The 21,904-nt window shown below is 44.2% G+C and overlaps 1 protein-coding gene across 4 annotated transcripts in view; it reads right to left on the bottom strand.

Annotated features, from left to right (window-relative positions):
* Positions 1-4,619: 4,619 nt before the first annotated feature.
* The window catches only part of SYN1 (synapsin I), a 185,343-nt gene continuing 168,058 nt past the window's right edge, over positions 4,620-21,904 (bottom strand). The window contains exons 10-13 of one of the 4 annotated variants that reach the window (XM_040324370.1): positions 12,202-12,345; positions 12,049-12,106; positions 6,532-7,231; positions 4,620-5,822 (exon numbers count right to left, since the gene is read on the bottom strand). In XM_040324370.1, the coding sequence (XP_040180304.1) occupies positions 5,795-5,822; positions 6,532-7,231; positions 12,049-12,106; positions 12,202-12,345 (930 nt within the window). In that variant the 3' untranslated portion in view covers positions 4,620-5,794. Of the gene's footprint in view, positions 5,861-6,496; positions 7,232-12,048; positions 12,107-12,201; positions 12,346-21,904 lie in introns of all 4 variants that reach the window. The other 3 variants (XM_040324369.1, XM_040324372.1, XM_040324371.1) reach the window with 3 other exon arrangements.

Genomic DNA, 21,904 nt, shown 5'->3' with positions numbered 1-21,904 from the left:
GTAACTCAAAACATGTAACCAGTAAAAAAATGTAAAGTGTTGCCCATGAGGATTTTTAGGTACCGAAATTTGGCGCTATTCCGAGCGTGTGCAATTTTAAAGGGTGACATGTTAGGTATCTATTTACTCGGTGTAACATCATCTTTCACATTATGCAAATTGGGCTAACTTTAATGTGTTTTTTATTTTTTTAAAGCATTAAAATTGTTCGAAAAATTGCTGCGTAAATACCGTGCGAGATAAAAAGTTGCAATGACCGCCATTGTATTCTCTAGGGTCTCTGTTAAAAAAATATATAATGTTTGGGGGTTCTATGTAATTTGCAAGCAAAAAAATATGATTTTTACATGTAGGAACGAAGTGCCAGAAGTGGCCCGGATGGGAAGTGGTTAATAATAGACCCCAGCATTGGTGCCAGTGGACGCAAAAATATTCCCAACATTGGTATCGGTCAGTTCAATAATAACCCCCAAACTTGGCGTCAGTCACCAATAATAACTCCAGATATTTGTCTCAGTGGCAGTAAAAGTTAACCCCTTCCTTCATTGGTGGTCATGGCGAAAAAAGTTTCCAAATGAACCCCACCCCAGCCCCCCCTTAAATGGTAGTCCATGGCAGTAAAAGTTACCCCTTCATACCTCTTTCTGCATTGGCTGTTTCTTGTACTGTGGGTGGAGCTAAGACTTTCTTCCAATGTCGGGTGCTGGAACACCTGCTGCCAGACTGGTGACCAACAGCTCAGAGAATTTTCATTTGTTTCTTGTGTCCCAATTGGGGAGTTTTGTGTTCCCATGATTATTTGCTGCGTAGCAGACGGCAATACATTAGTCCAGTCATTCCTGTACACTCCATATCCTCTTCCATGACATACTTCTTATACCTGAGCTGTGTAGCGTCCTCTTTCTGCTCTTTTTGTCACCAATCAAGTTTACACTTTCAGGGCAAGTTTGAATCTGATTGGAAGCAATGAGAAACATTAAGGCTGGGTTCACACTACTGCGGATTTCCCCACATCCAATTCGCACAGCAGGAGATTGTGACAGGCGCTCTCTTTGGAGCCATTCCCATTTCTCAGCAGTGGCTACGGTGCAAATTGCACAGGGGCCCTGTGCATCTTTTGCTCTGTTAAGGTCTGAATTTAGCCATAAATTAAGGCTGAAATGGTAAACGAGGACGGACCGGACCTGCAACTTGCCGTTGCGTGCTCATATGTGAACCCAACCTTAAGGCCTTATACACACCGGGCATCTGCCCAGCTATTCTGAACAACTTTTCTCCTGGCAGGACACGCCTAAAGCCACCCTTTGTAAGCATGTTTTCGGCATTAAGCTGTTCATTCATTTCATTAGCACTTACATGCGTTTAGACGCTCTGGGCTTTTTTTCTACCAAAATACTCCTCTCCTGTATGCACTGGCTCTGTTTTTTTTTTTTCTGCCTCTAAACGCCATATGCAAGGACACATAGGGGTTGATTTACTATAACTGAAGTGTGCAAAATCGGGTGCAGATCGGCATAGAAACCAATCGGTTTCCAATATATATTTTTTGTCAAATATCTACTTGCCGACCGCAATACGTATATATGCGTTGTGGTTTACCGGGGTTATGGCTGAAGCTATCAATCATAACCCCCGGTATTTTTATTTATTTTTCAGCCTGCAGTTATCTTTCTCTTGAAAGCGGTTTGAGTTGCTATTTAGTCGCTGTATCACTTTCAGAAACAGCGAGAAGAGTTGTCGACCCCCTCCCACCGCTTGCCAGTGTTTCTCGGGCTGACCATATTTACCGGCAAGCCCAGGAAACAGTCCAACGGTTCGCGCGGCTGTCCATAGAAGCAAAAGATCCAATTTTTTAATTTTTTGATCTTTTGCTTTCAAAGGTAGAGGAGAGATTTGGGGTCTTATAGACCACAGGTCTATCCACAAAGAGGACCTGTCATCCCTTGTTTCTATTACAAGGGATGTTTACATTCCTTATGAAAGTGCTAAAAAAATTAGGCCATTGTAAAAAAAATAAAAAAATGTAAGTGCCCCCATCCCTAAGTGCTTGCGTCTGTAAGTCACGCACACATATGTAAACGGTGTTTGCACCACACATGTCAGAACAATAACTTTAACACTAGACCTCTGTAACGCTATGGTAGTTTGTTGCCATTCTATGAGCATGCACAATTTTATAGCGTGACATGTTTGGTATCTATTTACTCAGTGTAACATCTTTTATATTTTACCACAAAATTGGATTCTATATTGTGTTTTTTTTGCATTCAAATTCATTAAAGTGTATTTTTTCCAAAAAACTGCATTTGAAAAACAAATGCCAGGTGACATAAAAATCGCAAAAATCTTATTTTATTCCCTAGGGCTTCTGCTAAAACCAAAAAATGTTTGGGAGTTCTAAATAATTTTTTTAGCAAAAAAATACTGCGCCAGAAAAGGCTTGATCATTAAAAGAGAAGTAAAGATTTTTTTATTTTTTTGCAGTTTTATACTTAACTCGTTGGATGCTGCATCTGTCCCCCAACACCTCTGCACTGAGAACCGAGTGATCAAACACCGCCCATCACTTGGTTTTCACAGCTCCGTGAGCAGAGAGCTGCAGACTGTCAGTCACAGCTCTCTGCTCTTCCTCCTCCTCGCTCATTGGAGCACTGAGTTGTGGCGGGGGCTGAGCGGCCGGCTCAGGCTCTCAGCAGTTCACTGAGAGGCTGAGTAGGATGTTGGTCCAGGTACCTGGCTGATCCAGACTTTATTGTCATGGTCTGCCTGGACTGACATCCGTGATGTCTGCAGAGAGTGGACTTCAGCCCGCTCTCTGCTGAAAACAGGTCACAGGAGTGCAAATCTAACTGCACTCTTGTGATCCAAAGACGTCAAGCGAAACTAACTTTGGCTGGACTTCTCCTTTAAGTGGTTAAACAAGCAGAAGTTGGAAGCCGATTGGCTACTATGCACAACTGCACCAGGTTTCGCATTCCAGGTTTAGTAAATCAACCCCATAGGCTAACATTGAGAAACGTAAAAAAATACATTTTTAGGTTGCAATTAAAGGAGAAGTACAGCGAAAGCTCGTTTGGCTGTACTTCTCCTGTGGATCACAGGCATGCAGTTCGTTCTGCACTCCTGTGACCTGTTTTCAGCAGACAGTGGGCTGACGTCACAGAACAGGACCAGGTTTTAGGAAAGATCGCGACCATATGGTTGAGATGCGCCAACTTGCCTGGACTGGCATCCGGCTCATTCTCTTAGCAAGCTGCCCGTTCCTGCCCCCTCCACAGCCCTGCGCTCCAGTAAATGAACACGTGGGGGCAGAGCAGAGAGTCTGGTTCTCGGGGAACTCTAAGAACCAAGCGATCGGCAGTGTCTGATCTCTCGGTTCTCAGTGTTAAAGCCGGCGGGGGATAGAAGTAGCATCTAGGTAAGTATGATTCCACAAAAAAAATAATCCCATACTTCTCTTTTTAAAGTGGCGTTTTTGACACCCAATGTGCACGAGGCATTAGTGCTGACACGTATACTTTCCAAAAGAAGGCACAGCAAGAAGTCTGCAGTGGGTGGTTTGGGAACAGTTCTCCTGTATCACGGGGCTCCTCCCCTCCTCCTAGGCGAATATTCATTTGCTATTGTAACATACCTGGGTGGACTTGGTTCACATTCTCTGTGCCTGAGCCCACTATATTTTGAAGCCTATTGGAGCCTCCGGCTCTAATGAGGTGCTTTAAAAAAATTACCCCCCCCCATTGGAATCCATGCATCCGGCGTCCTGCATGGGGGCCAGACAGATGGATACCCCTGGCCCGGGTACTTTGATAGACAGAACACCCGTCCAATGCCGGGACATGTGACGTATATCAAAGTACCCGGGCCAGGAGGTGGGGCTCTATGTGACAGCGAGTGCAGGGAACACACGGCAATTCAAATGTAAGATGTTACAGTATCTCTGATGATCCGTATGGCAAGCTTCTTCCTCTCCTCTCTTGCCCTGCACAGGTGAAGCGGCATTGTTGGGCACAGGTGATGCGGTATTGATGGACACAGGTAGGCTGCATTGTTGGGTGCAGGTGTATCGGCTTTGATGGACACAGGTATGCTGCATTGTTGGGCACAGGTGAAGCAGCATTGATGGACACAGGTAGGCTGCATTGTTGGGCACAGTTGAAGCGGCTTTGATGGACACAGGCAGGCTGCATTATTGGGCACAGTTGAAGCGGCATTGATGAACACATGTAAGGCTGCATTGTTGGGCGAAGGTGAGGCTGCATTGATAAGCACAGGTGAGGTTGCATTGTTGGGCACAGGTGAGCCTGCATTGATGGGCACAGGTGAGGCTGCACTGATGGACAGTGATAAAGTTGTTGTTGATATTTATTTTAATAATTTAATTCTGCATAAAACATTTAATTTTCATTTCATGAGATAATTTATGAGGGCGTGTTTAGGGGCGGGGCAGGGTAGGGGTTGGGTTTTGGCAACTGGTGGCGAGTAACTCTTAAGGCCTGGATAGTAGCTCAGGATTTGAAATTTTGAGCCCTTTGCTAGGACATGCGGAGACCAGCAGTTTGTAGATATCCACATTAATCAATAATGCCCTACAACCCAGACATGGCAAAGTGCAAAAGTTTTTGCTTCCAGAGAATTATTTTATTTGGACAAATCACGTTTTCTCGCCCCTTTGGGGCAGTCACATTTTCACACAAACGCTGACAAACGGTACACACACTTCTCATGGGGCCTGTTCTGCACAGGCAATAGAATAAATTATTTCATATAGTCATAATATAATATAATCTTTTTTTTTTTTTTTTTTTAAACTCTGAATACTTAGAACATTGTTTTTGCTCACTAACGACCAGGTCACGATAGAACCACACGGCAAGCTTTTAAGTTACACACATTACAATAGTGTTACTGCCACACAAAAATAGACTTGGAATGGATGGGAACACAAAGTGGAAAAGTAGGGATGGAAAGGGGGTCATCAGCCAGGTTGGTTTTGTGGGAAGGCATAAGTATAAAGACAGAAGAGGTTGGGAAAAGGGGTGAGGAAAAGCTGGAGCACGTCATTAAAGATGTTAACAAAATATAAATGGGAATCGGACCACGGTAAAAGTACACGGCAACACATCACGTGTCAAAAGAACAGAGCCTTACGACAGAACCAGGAGAGTAGATACTGAGAGAGGCTGGAAGGAGAGCATAAAGAAGTGACAGCGTCATAGAGAGAACAAACAAACATAGAAAATTAGCGCTACAGCTTCTGATATATACCGCTATCCATGAATATATATTTTGTATACATATATATACACAGAGGACTGGCACACGTCGGACTTGTGCACACAATCACTGGCCCTAACGAGTGTCCCTCGTAGAGGGTCATCTTGATGGCACATCTTAATATTACACCTATGTGGCAGCCTCTAAACTCATTCATCATCTTTGACAGTCTGAGAAGACCCCAATAATTCTATCATTGCTCTGGAATTTGATAATATATATGTATAAATTATTTATATATATAAATAAATATGGTTTATAAGCCTCTAGAGTTCTCTCTTCCTCCTGTGTTTTTTATCATTGGTCTCTTCTCCATATCTACTTCTTCATTGGCATTTTGTCAGGAGTAGATTAAGCCGTGCATTACAGGTGAGGGAGCAGGGGTGGTAGAAGTGGGATGTGGTGGAAGTTTTTTTCAGAAGGGATTATTTTCCCGTTAAGACCCCTTCAGTCTGAGAAGAGACTGGCGAAGGATTTCCTCAGGTTGCGGATCGTTTCGGCCTTCACCTCGTCGTGACTAAGACTGGAGCGTGGAGCTGGTGAGTCTGCAAGGGTGAAGGAGTTGGTGAGGGACTGGGACTTACTGAAGAACAATGACCAGTGATGATGTGGTGAAAGGAAGGAATGGTGGCAACATGCAAATGAAGTGGAGATAGCAATATGAAAAGATTGGGTTTAGGCAAGAAAAACAAGTAGAAAGAAGCACAGAAAAAAGTAGAATCGAGAGAAGAGAATGTGCAAGAGATGAAGACAATGGGACACAAGATATAGGGAAGATGTGTTATATATGTTGGTTTGTCGGAGGGGGGAAGAGAAGGGATGTTTAAGGAAGAGGGAGAGAGAAATAATGGTCAGTTAAAGTCATGCATTAATAATCATCCACACTTAAATATCCACAAGTCTCAGACACCATCTACAGGCCTTGAAAAGGAGAGGAGGTATAAATCACAGAACACAGTCAACCTCAGGAAATCAACTGAACCCACCAGACAGCAATGGCTATATCTTGTGTTTAAATATGAACCCTGACTGTTCTAGGCACCCTGTGCCACCTGGGAAGGAGAACTGCCCACATGACCCAACAGGATCCAACCTATAAGTGTACACAAGACCATGAGCAAAACCACATGGTGGTCCAGTCTTTGACAAAAAGCTGTGTCTACCTTACCTAAGCGGCATGCAACAAAGGGATGCAAAAGGTAGTATGTGAAGCTGAAACCTGTGTGGCCCACCCAGAACCTCAAGGGCTCTTACTTAAGCTGCGGCTGGGGTGGGGGCAGCTCTTGGCCAGGCTTCTGAGCCACCTGAGGCTTTTGTGGCCCACCAGGACGTGCCGCACCCTGCCCAGGTCCCTGTGGGTTGGGCCTGGGTTGCTGGGTCATGGGTCGCTGTGGTGCTTGTGGCTGGTGTGGTGGCTGTTGCTGTGGAGGCTGCTGTTGAGGAGGCTGTTGCTGGGGACCACCAGGTCCTGATGAGCGTTGCTGGGGTGGTGGCTGCTGTCCTGGCTGACGGATGCCATGTTGTTGTTGGTGAATTGGTGGTGGTGGCTTCTGCTGAGGGCCTCCAGAGACTGGCTGTCTTGGAGGGCCAGGTTGGCGGGGTTGAGGAGGCTGGACCCCCATTGGCTTTGGGCCTGTTGGCATAGGTGGAACTTGCTGCTGACGTTGGGGTGATTGTGCACTTTGAGGACTTGGCTGCCTTTGAGGGGACTGAGACTGGCGGGGAGATCCCTGCTGTGACCTCATCTGCTGGGGCGGCGGTGGCTGCTGCTGTTGCTGCTGCGGTTGTTGCTGAGGAATCATCTGCCGTTGTTGTGCACCAGGGCTTGGAAGGTTTGGTGAATGCTGTGATGGCTGAGGACCAAGACCCTGAAGCTGTTGTCCTTGGGGTGGAGGTCTCTGTTGGGGTGGAGGACCTCCTTGCCGCTGAGCAGCCTGTGCTGGTGGGGGTCCTCCTATAAAAAAAAAATCAAATTAAAACAAGCTATTCCTAATTAACAGATGGCTAAGACAAACAAGAGTTCGAAAAATGATAGTGGATGTTCAATCAAATCCTAACTATCCTTAAACCTGCTCCCATCCCCATTAAGTCAGTACAACATTTACATCAGATGTTGTGTTAATACCCCACCCCTTAGTGCAGATAAAAGAGCAAATATTAACAAATAACCACAGTTATAGGTTCTGGGCTAAGATCTGATCTGCTGTATTGTAATTCTTATTTAACCCTTTTGCTGCCAGCCAAGTCATGTATGGAACACGACACAAAGCAGCTTCCAGTTGGCCAGGTCAGCATGCCATATATCAGTTGCATTCACCTTTCTGCTATAATCTTATGGTTACTTCAGTGCCCATGAAATTATAGCAGAAACAAAATAATAGCCGTTACTAGCAACTCTTCATCAAAAATGTAAGCCTCCCCCCAGGGTAACCGCCACTGCTCTTGTCCTATTTCCTGCTCTAACATTTTCTCACTGACACCCAGATCTGATCCCCAGCTGTCCCCTCCCCCACAGTACTGCCAGCTTCTCCTTCTCTCCCTTCTGTCAGCTGCTGCTGGGGTACAGGGGGATGGTTTCAGGATGAAGAGCATGGGGCTGGTAAACATGTCATGTTTACCAACCTATTATTCTCCTGAATGAACAATAAAGTGAGTGATTGGTACGAGTGATCGGTACTGATTACTACTCTGCTCATTTATAACTAAAGCATAGTAAACTGTGTTTATTATGTTTTCAGTTTCTGATTGAACAGGAAGCATATGTACATAGCACTTCCTGTTCATTCATTCAGTGCAGAAAAAGAAATTGTGGATCTGTGTCCTATAATTTTTTCTCGGTCTCAAAAATAAGGCCTCAGGGATCTGTTTAAACCAGACATATCCAAAGTCCGGCCCGCGGGCCAATTGCAGCCCACATTCCTGTTACATGCGGCCCCCCTGGTGATTTGGATATATATATATTTTGTGGCCCCCAGGGCCACCACAAAACATATGTACCGTATTTATCGGCGCTGCCTCAGAGGGGACAAGGAGGGGGCGGGACGAGCGCCATTAGATTACATACAGAAGAATCTCCTGTTTACTTGGTGGCGTCTGTAATAGGAAGTCCCGTCTCCTGGGCTGCCATTGGACGACTGTTCTGTCTGTCATAGGAGGCGGGACTTTCTATTAAAAAAGGCTGCAGAGTAAACAGGAAATTCTCCTGTATGTAATCTGTCGGCGCTCGTCCCGCCACCCTCCCTGTCCCCTCCGAGGCTGCAGATGGGCATCGATTAGGTTGCATTGATGGGCATCGATTAGGTTGCATTGATGGGCACTGACTCTTATTTTGCTTCACAGTTCTTTATTTAAAATTACATTATTTTCCCCTGAAACTTCCCTTATAGTGAAGGTGCGTGTCAGACCCTGATAAATACGGTATATCCAAATAACACGCCCAAACTCCTCCATAGTCCTGAGTGGCTCTCTGGGATTTGTTCGGGGCCACAAAAAAAATATATATATATATCCAAATAACACTTCCAAGCTCATCTATTCACCAGCGTATCCAGCAGAGGCTCCGGGAGCAGGATATCCAATATTCCATGCTGTTCCCTGCTACCCTCAGGGTCACCTACCAGGGGAAAGACCATTTTTTCCAATCCCCGAAAGATACTTTGTCCTGGTGGGAGTTGCTACCCCGTCCTCCTAAGGCTCCTGCCTGATGCTGACCCTCACATTTTGATGATACTGAAGTTTCCTCCCTCCCCCCTGTTTTTTTTTTTTTTTTTTTAATTATCCCTTGTTATTCTCCATTGAAACTCTATTTTGTTGCTCTAATAGGTGCTGAATATGGCTGATCATACACGTCTCCTGTGGTAGAATACCTGGCCTCGGTTTCAGATTGTGCCTGAGCTGCCTTGGGGTTCACCCCCCCCCTTTCTTTTGGAACTTTTGGTGTTGAACACTGACTATTTTGTCTTTATGACATTTCTGCTTGCTTCCTGTTACAGACCATGCGCCCCATGCATGGCACAAGTTTGGGGTATAGGCCCACTCCCCCTTTTTGGAGCTGGGCAAGGGTACTGTTCCCCTCCTTGGGTAATGACTATGCAATTGTATATAGTTGTGTTGTTGTGTGTATGGTGTATGTATGGATGTTTGTGTATTCAGCACTACGACCCTTATTTTCTTCTGTGGCTGTGACCGGGGATGGGGAGCTATCAAGGACCCCCTTCCCCCCCCCCTCCTTGACCTAGGGCTTTAACACCTTTCCCATGTCTGAGGTGAACATTTTCGTTGTGGAATGTCCGTGGGCTGAATTAAAAATTTAAAAGAGCGTCTGTCTTTGAGGCCCTGAGACATAGTAAACCGCATGTCCTGTGCCTCCAGGAAACTCACTTCATGGGGTTCAAGGTAAGGCACATAAAAAACATTGGGTGGCCAATCACTACCAATCTACCTATTCTAATTATGCCCGGGGGGTTGCAATCCTAATCTGTAAAGGGTTACCTTTCGTGTGTCACCAAGTTATCCTTGATCCTAAGGGGCAGTATGTCATCTTACATGTGCCAGTGCATGGAACGCCACTCATTTTGGTCACGGTTTACATCCCTTCTCCGGTCACGACTGCAGTGTTCTCTGAACTCAGTGTCCATTTTGCCTCTTTACCTAATTGCCCTATGCTTATCCTTGGGGATTTTAACTCGGTCTTGCAACCTGATTTAGATAGGCTGAAACCTTTACAGTCTGAGTCCAAGTTGTTTTGTGCACGGTGCAATACTTATGGATATGTGGATCTGTGGCAATGGAAATATCCCAATGCCAGAATGTACTCCTGCCAGTCTAGGTCCTAAGCAGCCCTTTCCAGGATTGACTATGCCCTGGCCACGGGGGATTTTTTACCCCATGGCCCGGTCCATAGTGTAACTGTCCCAGACGGAGTCTGATCACTCTATGATACAGGTGGGTTTGACTATGGGCCACAGGCTATCGTTCCGGACCTGGATACTCAGTCCTCTCTGGATCTCCACGCCAGAGATCTAAGGCCATTCCGACCTGGACATCTTTAAGGCGGTGGTCAGGGGTTCCTATATTTCACGAATTAAGCGCTACCGGTCCGCGGGGCGAATGACGCAGGAAGCTCTCCAAAAATCATTGGAGGAGGCTCGCACCCGTCATACGGGTGCTCCCTCCTCTGAGATTCGGGGCATGCTGACAGATGCCCATAGGGCGCTACAGCTTCACATGGTAGATTTGATCAGGAAACATATGTACATAGCACTTCCTGTTCATTCATTCAGTGCAGAAAAAGAAATTGTGGATCTGTGTCCTATAATTTTTTCTCGGTCTCAAAAATAAGGCCTCAGGGATCTGTTTAAACCAGACATGTCCAAAGTCCGGCCCGAAAAAAATAAAATTGGGATGATGCCTGTACCTGCAGACATCATCCCGGTGTACCACTTTAAACCGGCAGCGTAAAATGTACGTTAGCCAGTCTTATAGTGGTTAAAGTAGAATTCCAGCTTTAACCTAACTAGCCTTAAAAATTCCCCTACTAACTGGTCTCGTTATCTCACCTGAGTGAGCCAGTGGTGTGTGTAGGGGAGAGGAGAGAGCACCAACAGCTGGGACATGGGAACCTATGGGTGATGTCACAGCTCCAGGTCAAGCACGCTCTCCTCTGCAGCCGCCACTGGCTGATACAGGGAAGATCATGTGACCGGACCAGGGTAGGCTGAAAATAGATTGTAGATGCCTTTTTTATTTTTTGTGACATCTGTTTATATTTTTAAAAGTTCTTCATGACATCCTTTTTGTTGGGGCCTTGCTAGTTAATTTAGTTAAAAAGAGGATAAAAAAGGTTGCTGCACCCCAGTGATATTTTGATCTCTTCCATGTTGCTCAGGAAGATCTCCACCTCTCAAAGGTTGCCTACCCCTGCTCTATATTATGTAATAGTGTGTAGAAATTTGCTTCCAGGAACTGTGTTTATATGTTCATTTTTGCAAAACGTAGTGTTTACCCAAATGTTTATTATTTCCAATCATATTTTGGAAACAAGAAAAACAATCACCAATGGAACAACACAATGGTTTAGCATCGTTTAACAATCAAAATGGTTCATTATTTAAAGCGGTAGTAAACCGCTGGAAACCCCCCCCCCCCCCCCAAAAAAAAACTGTAAGACAATGGCATAATGTGCTAGTATGCATCGCATACTAGAACATTATGAAATTCTAACCTTAGAACGAAGCCCCCATCAGCAGTGCTCAGTCACCAGGGGGCTGACAGGTTACCCCAGCGTTTCCTCCGGGTTCACAGGCTGCGGTGCTGTGAGTAGACATAGCCATGATGATGTCACTTCCGCGCATTCGCACCCTCGTTTCCAGTAAGGAGCTCTAAAGTTCTGGCACGATACCCCGGAGGGTGATTATCTCCTAACCGGTGTACGTTTAGGAGATATTCATTTGACCTACAGGTAAGCGTTATTATAGGTAAAAATTACAAAGCGAGGTATACAATGACTTTACATTGTCTGCCTTTGCCATTTTCGTTGAAGCCAGACACTCTACTAGATCAGGCAAAATGTGTATAGAATAGATGATACGGTATGTAAGAGGGGGTGGTCTATACACTGGGGGCACCTTGACATTCAAACTCGAATGCTGTAGCTTAGTTATAATTACGGAATAATCCAGAGTAAGAAATTGATATAATGTGTGATGAAACAAGCTCAGTTCTTGGTGGCTGATCCAGCTGTTAGTAGAAAAAGTAAAGAAAGACATGTACCTTGTGGAGGAGGTCTTTGTTGTGCAGGAGTGGGAGAACGAGGGAGAACAGGCTGAACCTAGAACAGAAGATGCATATTATCAAATCCATATGTGAGGGAGATATATGGGCTAAGTACATAGAAATAATATGGAGCAGAATCTCTTATTGTACCTGGGGCTGTTGTCCATGTACAGAGCGGCTGGGAGATGAGCCACTCTGCAGAGCCTGGGCCATCTTACTAACCACCAATTCTGCTATAAGTTGACGGTCTTCTTCTTGCTGGTCTCCAATTAAAGGCATAGAGCAGCCAACAACCTAGAAGATAGAGGCAGCGATCAGCTGGGTCCTTAGAGTAAGGTATACACTGACATAGTTTAGTGGCTTGTTCCCATCCCACTGCAAGCCAGCCATGTGCAACAAAATGCTTCATGTGTCAATTTCATTGTAGTCAGTAAAATCATGTATGCGGCATCTATCAATAAACAGCATATAACATCTCAAAGAATTATCATAAGTGACAAAGTATATCCAATGACAAACGGATATCAAAAAGTGTAAAAAAACATATAGTGCAGGTGTACACACTTCCAGTCCTAGGATGACAACGCTAACTCACCCTACTGTATGTATCAGGACAATAGAAACAGGATCAAACTACTGGAAACTCCCCCTGTTGTCTTATACAAACATAGATGGGTGGGATCATGTAGTCATCAGAACAATATACCTAATAATAGAGCAGCCCAGGCACAGGAATTGATCAGTTGACAAGACTAAATGGGAATCTTTTGCACTTATGAAACATAAAACATGCTTTCAATTGTATAGTTAAAGGAGTTGTAAATATCTTAATGCATTATATAAGATATTAAGATATTTTATGGATTAAAATTAAAAAAAAAACTTCTGTGTGTAGCAGCCACCCCGGCACCCCATACTTACCTAAACCCCCTCTCTGTCCAGCGATGTGCACTAATACCTCAGCCACCTGGGATTCTCCCTCCTGATTGGCTGAGACACAGCATTGGCCCCAAAGTCAGTTAGCCAATCAGGGGAGAGAGAGGGTGGGGCCGAAAGGCACCTCTTTGAATGGACACACGGAGCTGCAGCTCTGCGCGGGTTCAGCTCTCTCCTCTTTACACCGATGCAGCGTGAAAGGAGAGGAGAGAGATTGAGTGCCAAAAAGTGGGTCACATTTTTACAGTGCCACATCAGTGCTCTTCTGTGGCACATCAGTGCTAATCTGTGCCATTAGTGCCACAATAGTGCTCATATATGTTACTACAGTGCCCATCAGTGTCACACCTGTGCCATTACAGTGCCCATTTGTGCCACTACAGTGCCCAATAGTGCACATCAGTGCCAATAAGTGAGTGCTCATCAGTGCCACCCTATTAGTGGATCCTCGTCAGTGCCGCCTCAGTGCCAGCTAATCAGTGCAACCTCCTCAGCACACATAAGTGCACCCTTCTCAGCACCCAGCAGTGCAGTCTCATTAGACCAGCCTCATCAGCACACAGTGCAGCCACATATGTCCTAGTGTCCTTATCACACCACAGCCCACAGTCACCAGTATGGTAAAAAAAAATTTTTTCCAGTGAGGAGGCAGTATGCTTCTTAGCTTGAGCGACAAGAGCAGCAGGGAGCTCTCTGAGTCCAATTCTGATTCAGCATATGAGCCCATTTTAAGCACTGGGTCTTCTACAGAATCGGAGGAAGAGGAAAATGTGCCCATAAAACAAAGGCGTTTTGGCGAGGAGCAGGCTACTACAAGTAGAGCAGTGACATCAACCAGCCACCACCTTTGACACAGTGTCATCCATGAGAAAAGGAGTACCACTGCAAGAAAGGCCAAGCACTAGTGGGGTGTAATTTCAGCCCCATAGGGTTAGGACCCATGCCAGCCTTCCCTGTGCCCTTCAAAACCCTCTGTGGCTTCCCCCTAATTCAGGAGCAGCAAACATCCCCCTTTTATAATCCAGCCAGGTGTCCAGGTGAACACAGCGAATTTTGCCCTTATTGATTTTTTTTTTTATTATATTTTCACCAAAGACCTATTATCTTCTGACGTGGCCCAGTGCCCTCTATTCTACCGTTCATATCAAGCAACCCTGGTTCAAGTTATGCCCATACCTTTGAGTGGAGAGAACTAACTTAGGAGGAATATAAAATATTTTTGGGCTGAGCCTCACGTTCAATATGGGACTCCATACTGGTCCACCAACCCATCCACCACATGCCAATCTTCTCATCCCTTATGCCAAGATCAAGATACCTAATGATTATGCGGCTCCTCCGTTACAATGACAACATCTAGTGCCCTCCCCGAAATGACCCAGCTTATGACAAATTATTTAAAATTCAGCCACTTCTAATTCTCTGAGAAATTCTCCCAGTTATTTACCCCCGACCAAAATATCTTGTTGGATGAGTCACTTCAGTCAAATTCACAGGCAGGCTGGGCTTCAAGCAGTTTATCCCCAGCAAAATGGTCTGATATGGGATTAAGCTCTACAAACTATGTGACGAGCCAAGGGTGTACAATTATGCCTTCCTGGTGTATACGAAGGGAAGTACACCCAGCTGCACCCCCTGAATTCCCAGAGTACATTGGAGCCAGTGGAAAAGTTGTTTGGGAGCTTGTCTATCCACTCCTTGAAAAGGGTTACCATCTATATGTGGATACCTACTACACAAGCTTGCCCTTCTTCCGCAATCTTCACCGAAGGAGGACTAGAGCAGGCGGTTCAGTGAGAACCAATAGGAAGGTCTTCCTGCTAAGGCTTGTTAATGAAAGACTACGAAGAGGGGAGACTGCCTCTTTGCGGAATGAGATATTGGCTATCAGGTGGAAGGACAGATGAAAAATCGACTATAATTTGTTTATGGGGAGAGTCAACTTCCATGATCAAATGATCGAACCCTACCTTCCCACAAGAAAAACCCACCATTGGTATAAAAAAGTCTCTGTTTTTTCAGTTTGGTCATGTATAATACTTATATTATTTAACGTGAATCTACCGAGAACCCTGTATCCTATCTTGATTACCAAGAAGAAATTATCACCACACTATTGTACCCTGAAGGCCCACCAGTAAGCATTCGCTCTGATTCAATGAGCAGACTCCACGAACGCCACTTTCCTGAGAAACTAGTCCCCCCCTTTGTGAAACGGGCCAAAGAGGTTGTGCTGGGTGTTCTCCACAGGAGTTAGAAGAGACACTGCGTATTATAGTCAACAATGTCCTTCCCAACCAGGTCTCTGTATAGGTGACTGTTTAGTGAAGTATGGTAAACGTAGTTCTCAATTCCTGACATTTACCTACCACAACTCTTATGCCACTGCACTAAACTGTACATACCGCTGCCTTCTCCGGAACTGACCCTGGTCTGTTATACGACAACGCTTCTGCCTAACCCTAAACTGCACATACCCCAGCCTGCTCTGGAACTGACCCTGGACTTTTTGACCACGTTTTTTGCCTGCCTCTTGGACTGATCTTTTACCCTGCTACTGGAGCCTTTACCCTGTCCCCATTCTTTCCTAGCCTGCTACCTGTACTATGTACCATGATCCTGCCTACTTCCAGGACCAATATTTTGACACTGCTGGCAATATCTCTAACTGCACTGACCCTGGACTGTATATGGACAGTATCCCTTCCTGTAATGACTATGGACAATATTCCTGCCTGCTGCCTGGACAATTCCGTTTGCTGTCGCTGACCACGTCCCTGCCTGCTGCCTAGATCAGTACTCTCCCCCTGTGAACAACAGCACTACTAAAACCACAGGTAATCTTTTGTTTACCCTTTGCTCAGCAGAATGTATTTTGTGGTGTAATTCTTGGTATGTACATGCTATGTTAGAAATATGAAGGGCCTTCAAAAATGTGATAGTCAGGAAAAATGGGTTGTCAGGAAATTAAAACAAATGACGTTGCACCTTGCATAATGGGCCTCTGTATATGGCCAGGCTGTGTAAGGTCTCACACATGTGGTATCGCCATACTCAGGAGGAGTAGCAGAATGTATTTTTGGTGTAATTTGTGGTATGCGCATGCTGTGTCTTAGAAATATCTTCTAAGTGAACAACTTTGCTTAAAAAAAAAAAAGGTTTTAATTTTTTTTCTGAAAACTTCTGGAAAAAAATTAAGTTGAAAGGACTCATTATGCCTCATAGATTACATGTTTGGGTGTTTGCTTTTCAAAATTGTGTCATTTTTTGGGGGCGTTTCCATTGTCCTGGTACTCCAGGGCCTTCAAAAATGTAAAAGGTGGTTGAGAAATGAGATGTGTAAATTATGCTCCTAGAACACCTGAAGGTGCTACTTCAATGTTGGACCTCTGTATGTGGCCAGGCTGTGTAAAGGTCTCACACATGTGGTATCGCCATACTCAGGAGGAGTAGAAGAATGTATTTTGGAAACAATCAAGAAAAGATTTGTTGGACAGCCGCACTGTGAAGTAATACCTTTATTGCATAATGTAAAATCCAAACAACTCACGTGTTTCACACCGTTATAGGTGCTTAATCATAGCTTTGATTAAGCACCTATAATAGTGCAAAAACGCGTTAGCTGCCATTGCTGTACCTCTCTCATCTATGGATTGACTGTTTTGATTTTACATTATGCAAAAAAGGTGTTACTTCAGAGTGCGGCCGTCCAGCAAATCTTTTCTTGATTGTTTACACGTTTCAGAGCCAGCACCTGTATGCCTGAGAGTGGGACAGGTGATTCATGGGATTGCATGCCTAGAGCAGTGGGAACTCTTTTTGTTTCACCCAGAATGTATTTTGGGGGTGTAATTTTTGCTACGTACATGCTATGTGTTGGAAATATCTTCTAAATGGGCAACTTTATGTAAAAAAAAAAAAAAATGCGTTCACATGTTCAAAAGACTCATTATGTCTTATAGATTATACGTTGGGGTGTTTTGCTTTTCAAAATTTTATGGGTGTTTCCATTGTCCTGGTGCTCCAGGGTCTTCAAAAGTGTAATAGGTGGTTGAGAAATTAGATGTGCAATTTATGCTCCTAGAACACCTGAAGGTGCTACTTCAATGTTGGGCCTCTGTATGTGGCCACGCTGTATAAAAGTCTCACACATGTGGTATCGCCATACTCAGGAGGAGTAGCAGAATGTATTTTGGGGTGTAATTTGTGGTATGCACATGCCATGTGAGAGAAACAACCTGTTAACCACTTAACCACTGGGCACTTAAACCCCCTTCCTAACCAGACCTATTTTCAGCTTTCGGTGCTTTCGGTGACAATTACTCAGTCATGCAACATTGTACCCATATGACATTTTTGTCCTTTTTTTCACACAAATAGAGCTTTCTTTTGGTGGTAATCATCGCTGTTTTGTTTTTATTTTTTTGCGCTATAAAAGAAAAAAAGAATGAAAATTCAGTAAAAAAAATGCATTTTGTTTGTTTCTGCTATAAAATTTTGGGAATTAGTCATTTTTCTTCATAAATTTTGGACAAAATTTATACTGCTACATATCTTTGGTAAAAATAGTACAAATACCCCCCAAATGACCCCTTTTTGTAAGGTAGACATTCCAAGGTATTTAGTAAGAGTCATGGTGAGTTTTTTGAAGATGTAATTGTTTTCCCACAATTCTTTGCAAAATCAAGATTTTTTTTCACAAAATTTTCATATTAGCAGGTTATTTCTCACATACCACAAATTACACCCCAAAACACATTCTACTACTCCTCCTGAGTATGGCGATACCACATGTGTGAGAATTTTACACAGCCTGTCCACATACAGAGGCACAAAATGCAGGGAGCACCGCCATGTGTTCTAGGAGCATAAATTACACATATCATTTCTTGACTACCTCTTACCACTTTTATTTATTTATTTATTTATTAAAATGCTTATTGGGAGCGCAGTCATTACCAGAAGGCCTCGATGCGCTCATAGAACCAACATATACAAGTACAAAACACATCTCTCATTACTGTAAGATAACAATATAAAACCACATAACATTTAAAAGAACTAAAAATACTACTATCTTACCCTAATTAGGGCCATACACTTGAAGAAATAATTTTTTTTTTAAAGACTTCCTGAATTTTAATAAATCCTTCTCACGTCTTATGTATAGAGGTAGAGAGTTCCAGAATATTGAACCCTGCGCATCCAGCGTCCTCCCTCCACATTTAGTTCTTCTAAATTTATGGACAGTCAGATTTGCCTGACCAGCAGATCTCAATGATCTGTTGGGAACGTAACAGGTACATTTTTCTTGCAAATACCCTGGGCCTATCTTATGGATAGCTTTGTGGACAATACAACCCACTTTGAACAAAACTCGTTCAGCAACCGGTAGCCAATGCAGGGCTTTCAGAGAAGGTGTAATATGGTCCCTACGACCCACACCCGTTAATAACCTAGCTGCAGCGTTTTGGATCAGTTGAAGCTTATGCAGAAGGGTTTTTGAACACCCCATGTATAGCGCGTTACAATAGTCCAGCCGACTACCAATAAAAGCATTAATCACGTGGACTTTGAACCACCTCGTCAATGAAATGCAATGTAGAACGCAGGAGTTTCAGTTGGTAGTAACATGCGCTTACCACCTGATTTACCTGTGCCTTCAATGACAATTTGGAATCCACAATGATTCCCAAGTCCCGAACCTGGGTAGCCGGGGTCGGGGATGGCATAAACGAAACCGGCCAAGAAGGAAAATCAGTCAAACTGGTTTTGCTCTGATTACTAATAATAATACATTCTGTTTTTGAGCCATTAAGTTTTAAATAATTGGCTCCCATCCAGGACTGTATTTCCTCCAGGCAGGATGCCAAATCTACCTGGACTTCCTCATTTTTAGGCAGCTTAAAATAAATCTGCGTATCGTCTGCATGAACGTGAAAGCTAAGATTATGGCGCCGAATAATATATAGTAGTGGCCTTATGTAGATATTAAATAATATCGGCGATAGCGCCGAACCCTGAGGAACCCCGCAGGACAAGGGGCTATTGGATGAATAATACGTCCCTAGTCTTACCCTCTAAGTTCTATTCTGCAGGAATGAGGCCATCCATGTCATTGCCATGTCCTCAAGCCCGGCCACAGACACCAGCCTTTCCAGAAGTCTGGCATGATCTACAGTGTCAAATGCAGCCGACAAATCCAGCAGTATTAACGCTGAAGCCTCATCGCTGTCCATGGCCCGAAGGCAGTCATCTTTAACTTTAATCAGGGTAGTCTCTGTGCCTCTACCAGGACGGAATCCAGACTGATATTCATCAAAAATATTATTGGACTCCAAGTGCGGCTGAAGTTGGCACAAAACAGCTCTCTCCATTATTTTAGCTAAAAAAAGGCAGGGTCAAAATTGGTCGGTTTTGAAGGCCCTGGAGCACCAGGACAATGGAAACGCCCAAAAAATTACCCATTTTTGGAGAGAAAACACCCCAACATATAATCTTTGAGGCATGACGAGTCTTCTGAATATGTCATTTTTTTCTAAAGTTTTTGAAAAATGTGGAAAGAAAATGAAAACTCTTTTTTTTTTACACAAAGTTGTCCATTTATACAATATTTCTAACACATAGCATATACATACCAAAAATTACACCCCAAAATAGATTCTCCTACCCCCCCCCCCCCCCCCCCCCGAGTACGGCGATACCACATGTAGGAGACTTTTCCACAGCCTGGCCACAGAGGCCCAACATGCAGGGAGCACCATCAGGTGTTCTAGGGGCATAAATGTCAAATCTAATTTGACTACCTGTTAGACTTTTGTGAGACACTGATGGGCACTGTGTTGGCATGGGTGTGGCATTGCTGGGTATGGCTGAGTATGGCTGGGTATTTCTAGATATGTCTGAGAGTGGCTGGGTATTGCTGAGTATGGATGGCATGGATGGGATGGCTTCAAACACTGTCTGTCTTAACAACATTTTTTTTATTACCATTTTTTTTAGGTATGCTGTGTGATTTGGAACACATAACAAATGCACAGTGGTGTTATACACTTTAATCAAAGAGTGATAGGCCAACAGCTTGTAAAACAGAACAGAATAGAATGGGCAGAAACCTGACCCTTGATAATGCTGTGAACCAAACGCTGGTCCAAACAGCGCAGGACAGAGAGGATTTATCCCACAAAGAAACTCCTGGGGTGGAAGCCCAACACCAACACCAAAGTATGCCTTTCATGTCTGATAACAGAACTTGTGAGATGTAGACGTCAGAAATACTCCCTCCGAAGCTGGGTTTCAACAGCCATGCCAGTAAACCCAGCGACCGTGAAGCAGGATGGAAAACCAGTCCTTGGAGCAGAAGATCCTGACAATCTATCAGAAGCCAGGAGTACCACATATGCCGGGACCAGTCCGGAGCTCTGAGGATTACTGGAATGCCTCCATCTCAATCTCATAAGGCAGACAAGGAACGAGTTTCAGGGAAAGAAAGCCATAGATGAACATGTACTGATCCTGCTATTCACTACTTCTGCTAAAGGGATCTATGTACCTGGAGACAAGCTTGTCAAGTTTGTTGAATGTTCAGAAACCAACAGGTTGCCCAGGATTCCCCCCTAGCCAAACAGTCTAAGGTCTATCATAAAGATCCTCCAAAAGATGGGAAATAAGTATTTGCTATAATCATGAACCACCAAAACCAGAGACAACCTGGTCCTCAGTGATAGACAAATTTGTCTTTTCAGTGATAGGATCAATTGTGTAAATGGAAAAGCCTCAAATAAAGCTACCAACAGACCTAGTATTCTCATGAAAAAGTGGACAGTCGGGTACATCCTGGAAATGGAGAGTTCAAATCAGGAACTGGAGTGTTTGATGTTTCTCCTGTGAGCCCTGGTTCACACTGGGTACGATTTGGAACGATTTGAGATGCGATTTGACATGTCAAATCGCATCTCAAATCGGCGGCAATTGTCGGCAATGGCACTGTCCTAATCAGTGCGACGCCGCATCTGCGATTTCAAAAAGTAGTTCCTGTACTACTTTTTGCGATTTCGGGCCGCGATTTACATTAAATTGCGGCCGAAATCGCGGTAAAATCGCGCATTTTACCGCGATTTTGAATTCGCAGCAGTGTGAACCTAGGCTGAAAGGAACATGTCAAGTTCAACAGAGCCTGCGTCTACTGTTACCTCAACAGGAGGTCATCTAAATATCCCACGTGGGGGGTAGCACAAGAGCACAGCATGGCTAATACTAGGGCTAGCACCTTGGTGAATACCTGAGGTGTGGATGAGAAACTGTATAAAGCAAAGAAGAGTAGGAATCACTGGAAGCATCTTTATTCACTGAAGCAAGAAACTCTCCCTTGTGAAGGGAGGTGATAAAAGATTTGGTAAATTTGTTTTAAATTTTTTGGACTTAAATGCAGACTTTTAGAGCTTTGAAATGTACGATAGGGGTTTTACTGATGAAAAAACAAAAAAGAAAGCAGGTGGGTGCTAGCAAAAAAAAAGGTTGGCTTTTAACATAGAGCGTCAGAAAAACACCTATCCTCACAGGACACTAGCAAAAAAACTGCTTAGGCATTCTTTTAGTAGAAAAGGAAGAGTACCCCTAGGGGCTTTGTGTTGCAGCTGATAATTATTGAATCAAAATATAAAAAAAAAATAATGTAATTTATTAAAAACAAATGAATAACACGGCAGACGGGGAAAAAAGAGGGGGGGGAATTCCAGAGGCACCTCGGTTTTCCCATCGCCTGTCTCGCTCCAGGGTGGTCTTTTTCAATCTGACCGCCAGATGGAGCTCCTAGTCTGCCGGCGGCGTCCCGCGTTACCCCCGGACGTTCGCGGCTCTGCCGCGCATGCGCTCGCAGCGTGCACGGCATGCGGTGACGTCACGGCGTTTCCGACGG

Source organism: Rana temporaria, chromosome 9 (genome assembly GCF_905171775.1).
Source record: "Rana temporaria chromosome 9, aRanTem1.1, whole genome shotgun sequence".
NCBI lineage: Eukaryota > Metazoa > Chordata > Amphibia > Anura > Ranidae > Rana > Rana temporaria.
Note: the sequence above shows the minus strand (reverse complement) of the source record. Positions and strands in the feature narration are given on the sequence as shown.